Source organism: Stegastes partitus, unplaced genomic scaffold, assembly GCF_000690725.1.
Source record: "Stegastes partitus isolate 25-593 unplaced genomic scaffold, Stegastes_partitus-1.0.2 Scaffold1357, whole genome shotgun sequence".
In the NCBI taxonomy this organism is placed as follows: Eukaryota; Metazoa; Chordata; class Actinopteri; family Pomacentridae; genus Stegastes; species Stegastes partitus.
In genome coordinates, this window is record NW_007579088.1 from 138,201 (window position 1) to 143,063 (window position 4,863).

The following is a 4,863-nucleotide window of genomic DNA, read 5'->3' on the forward strand; positions in this document are numbered from 1 at the left end:
TTTGTGAGAGCTAAGCTAGCAGTTGAGTCCTGCAAGTGTGATGTAACACCAGGTGATCGTCACTGCTCAGTTGTTGCCAGGCAACACAAACCGAGGCTGGAGGACAATAAGGTCACATGATGAGACAACAAATCACAAACACAGAAAACACATGAGACTCGTGTGGACTCAGTTCTGACATGTAAATCTCATGTCATTAGTTTCAACAAACTCAGCAGATGATGGATGACTTCATGAGTCACTTCAGTTTGTTGCTGCTTTTATCAGACAATCCTCATTAAGAAAATTCTACAAAAAGGTAAATAAAATAAATGAAACTATTGGATTAAAAAATGTAAAATAAGATTTTATCTAAAAAAAAAAAAAAAACAGGAAGGAGGTGAAAATAAGAAAATAGAAACAAGATGACAAAAGATCCAAAAACTAAACCACGACGTGAACACAAATAAATTAAAATACATTAAAATAAAAACCTCAAACAGACGCATTAAAGCAAATCTATAGAAACGTGTGACTGTCCTGTACGACGCTACACATGCAGCAAAACAACAACAACAACAACAACAACAACAACAGCAGCAGCAGCAGCTCGTGCCCCTGGTACACCACAGGCCCGCCGCTGTGCGCCTGCAGCAGCTGCGACCCGGTTTCCTGCAGCTCATTAATAAAACATGGTTCCGTCCTGCAGGAGAACAAAGAACCTTCAGAGACTCCAGAGGACGAAACTCAAAGTTGTTCAGAGACTTTCTGACGAACCCAGAACGAGTCAGAGACTCGTTAAGACTCTGCAGGTTGAATCACTGTCATTAAAACTAATAAAGTTCTTAAACGCAGTCGTTTATTAAAATAAACTCTGATGAAGTCATTCTGGCTTCGCAGCGTTTAAACCGGAGAGAATCTCCCAGCATGCTCTGCTCCCACCTCTCATCCACACAGACCAATCAGCTGAAGATGATCGTTAATAATCAGATCAATCTGATCAACACACTGATCCTGGTGATGTTTGTTTATTAACGAGTTTCTGTGTCGTTGGTTTGAAGCGTCAGGACGCCACCTGCTGGAGGAAACCTGCCACAACGAGTCACTCATCAGGACGTCCTCATTATTATTCATAACAAACAACAACAACAACAATAATAATAATAATAATAATAATGAGCAGTTTTTCCAGACAAACAGCTTCACAGAGTTCAATTCAAACATATTTTAACAGGTTTGAGAGAGCTAAGCTAACAGCTTGTCAGAGCTAAGCTAACAGCTTGTCAGAGCTAAGCTAACATAATTGTATATATATATTTCCTGTTTTTATTTCTCTGTCGAGTGAATATTTTTGGTTCTTCTTCTCGGTCTTGTTCCTGCTAATTCTGCGCAGTTAAAGTTTTTATATTTAAAGTTATTTCATTGGTTTGGATGTTAAGGTCAGACAGTTTCACTTCCTGTTTGCAGGTGAGCTGCAGCTGATTGGTCGACTCTGACCTGTTCACATGTAGTTCGTTATAATCTGTTGATGAGGAGCTTCAGAGACTCTGGAGGATCAGATTCATGCTGCTGTGGTTCGTCTATAAATATAAAATATATCACATTTAAAACATGCATTGATTCTGAAGTCACGTGTTTTTATGATTTAATCGTATTTTGTTCACTTTGCTGTCATTCAGGATCATTTTCTAAACATTTTTCTGTTTAATTATTTTTAATTTATTTAGTGTAAAACTTCTTTTTAACAACTTTGAATTAGATTTATTTTGTCTGAAATGTGACGCATAAATAAAACTCCACTGATGAAATAAATCCGTCTCCGTTATTTGAATTAAATGTAAAACTAGAATCAAACTGTGAATCTACATAAAGACTGAATATTAAAGTGAAACGTTTTTATATTTAATGTCTGATTTTTATGTAAAATGAAAAATGCTCGAATCTGCTGATCAGAACCCGTTCAAACACATTTCTGTGCATTTATTTCACTGATTCATGCTCCTAACACACAGTTTGTGCTCCTTACATACAGTTTTACCTTCAGTGGAATAACCAATACCTTCTATTGATTTATTGATTATCGGTATTTGTGGGCGGTTCTTCCGGTTCGTGTCGAATCTGCGGACTCGGGTCAGTTCGGGTAAACCCGGTGGTGTGTGATGTAAACCGACCGGTCCATGTGTGACCGCAGAGCCCTGATGTGTGTCCGGACCTGAACAGGTGAGCTAACAGCTGATTTCTACCTGAGTTCAATACAGAAACACACGAAGCTAAACCTGTTAGCACGGCCGCTAACTGCTAACGTTAGCCTCCGCAGACCGTTAGCTTCCCGGCAGCAGGTTAAGGTGACTGAGTGCTTCCTCGTAGTTAGCTGCATGCTAGCGCACTGCTAGTTAACCTCTAGTTATTGGTTAACTACGCTGTCAACCACAGCTGTGTATTGTTAGCATCCGGCCCGCTGCATCTTGCTAACATTTAACCAGCTTTGATGTGACAGCGCTCGTCTTTGCTCCGCGGTCCTGTTCGGCTCGCACAGAAAATCCGACATGTTCGACATTTAAAGTGAATAAACCGAACTTACTGAACGTAAGAGACGTCTGGAAACTCTCCTGAGAGCAGGTGAACGTCTGCGCAGCAGGTCGGGTGGGTTCATGTCGATGTCAGGCGGGTTTAAAGTCACGAAAACTGGATTTATTATCATCCAGCTGCAGGTGAAACTATTTAAAATAGGAGCCAAGATGGCGTCAGCTGGTTACAACGCATAGAGGTGGAGGTATGGAAGCCCGAAGGGTTCAAAATAAAGTCAAAGCGCTTTTCAGAAGATCTTTAACAAGATTCTTCTTTTTATTACCAGTTTTATTTTATTATTCTGTTATTGATTTATTGTTGTAGTTTGGCCTCTCACTGCTCCATCAGTCACAATCATGAACTCTGTCACTAAAATCGTTGATGAATCAGTTTTCAGGATGACTCAGAGACGCAGCTTCATGAATGTGGATGTGTTCTGGGTTCTTTCCTCCACGACAGTAAACTGAATGTTTGGTTTGGACCAGTTTAGAACCAAACTTAGAAACTGAGAACATAAATACTCGTTGCTCTAATTACTCTAACTCTGGCCTTCATCAGTTCAAACCTTCAGACTGAACGTCGTCTCTGCAGGACGTTGGCGATGTCGCTGCTGCGGTGCATTCTGGGAGATCTGCGCGGACGAGGACAACTCCTGAGGACATTTGTGACGTCGCCTCTGAGCTCAACGATCCGGCCAACCCGGCGGGATGTCCGTCCTCCTCAGCAGGTCCGTTTCCTGTCCCAGGGTCGGGACTCGGCGGCGGCGGCGAAGCTGAAGCTGCGGACGCGGCTGCTCGTCACGCTGCTGTTCGGCGGCGGCATCATGGCCGTCTGGTGGTTCGTCCACTGGGAGAAGCAGCAGAAGCTGCGGCGGCAGCGCGTGGAGCAGCTGCGGCAGGTGGCGCTGGGTCAGGGCACCTTCAGCCTGCTGGACCACCACGGGCGGCGCCGGACCAAGCAGGACTTCCTGGGCAGCTGGGTTCTGCTGTACTTCGGCTTCACTCACTGCCCCGACATCTGCCCCGACGAGCTGGACAAGCTCAGCGCCGTGGTGGCCTCGCTGGACCGGGACGCCTCGCTGCCGCCGGTGCAGCCGCTCTTCATCACCGTGGACCCGGACAGGGACGACGTGGCGGCGCTGGCCCGATACGTCCAGGACTTCCACCCGCGGCTGATCGGACTGACGGGAACCACGGAGGAGGTGAAACATGCGGGGCGGGACTACAGAGTGTACGCCAGCGCCGGGCCCAAGGACGAGGACGGAGACTACATCGTGGACCACACGATCCTGATCTACCTGGTCAGTCCGGACGGGCTGTTTCTGGACTACTACAACAGGATGAAGAACCAGGAGCAGATCGCAGAGAGCGTCAAGAACCACATCAACAGCTACGTCCGGATCTGAACCCAGACTCTTCTGAAGCAGGAAGTACTGGACTTGAACTGGGTCCTGAACCATGATGCTGCCACCGCCGTGCTTCATGGTGGAGACGGTCTATCTGTGATGTTCTGCCGTGTTTGGTGTCCAAATATAACTAACATGGACATGACAACCTTATACCTCCTGTTGAACAAGTTCTGGTCCGTTCCACATGAGCAGCGACGTCAGGATGTAAAACCAGAGAACTAAACGTTCTCTTCAGCTTTGAGTTTGAGCAGAAAACAAACCTGCTGTGGTTTAAAATCAGGTCCTTTCAGTTGTTTTAGAGCATAAATGTTGACCTGAACCCATCAGTCTCTCTGCTGGTCATCAAACACGGTGTTCTGATGACTCGACCCAGTTGGTGTCAGTATAAAGGAGTCTGGATGAGCAGCTGGTTGATGACTTTATCAAAAGCTTTGGTTCTGGAGGCCCGTAGGAACTTTAGAACATCATGAGTGCCTGAGGAGAACCACAGCTAACGGTCAGAGTTCTCAGAACATCTTCATGACCCAGATACAGAACAGTGGGGACCTCCAGAGGAGGAACCAGGTCTTTGCTGTGAACTGTGACGTACGTCTGAAACTTTTCACTCCAATAAATGTTTGTTTTGAAAGTCGGCGTTTTCCTTCATTGTCTCAGGAAACCCTGACCGTGAACGCATCCCGTCTCGGATCAGAACGTTTATAGAACAACGGATATTCATAAAACCTTTTGAAAAAATGCTGTCAGCAGGTTTTTTTTCTCACGTTGAAATCTGAGGCTGTTTGAACATCTGAGAAACAATTAAAGATAAAAACCTGAAACTTTCAGTGATTTCTCATCAAGTCATTGATTAGAATCCTGATCAGAACACGTCGATCAAATAATCTGATTATAGGTGAGTTAGAGTACGG

General features: G+C 45.0%; 1 protein-coding gene across 1 annotated transcript; it reads left to right on the forward strand.

The window, feature by feature from the left end:
* Positions 1–2,157: 2,157 nt before the first annotated feature.
* On the forward strand, positions 2,158–4,583 carry sco2 (synthesis of cytochrome C oxidase 2). The gene is made up of 2 exons (XM_008298856.1): positions 2,158–2,199; positions 3,139–4,583. The coding sequence occupies exon 2, from the start codon at positions 3,149–3,151 to the stop codon at positions 3,950–3,952; it is 804 nt and encodes a 267-aa protein (XP_008297078.1). The 5' UTR covers positions 2,158–2,199; positions 3,139–3,148; the 3' UTR covers positions 3,953–4,583.
* The last annotated feature ends 280 nt before the right edge of the window (positions 4,584–4,863 follow it).

Excerpts from the sequence above, each read along its gene's own strand:
- sco2 (XM_008298856.1), top strand. The coding sequence starts at position 3,149 with ATGTCGCTGCTGCGGTGCATTCTGGGAGATCTGCGCGGACGAGGACAA.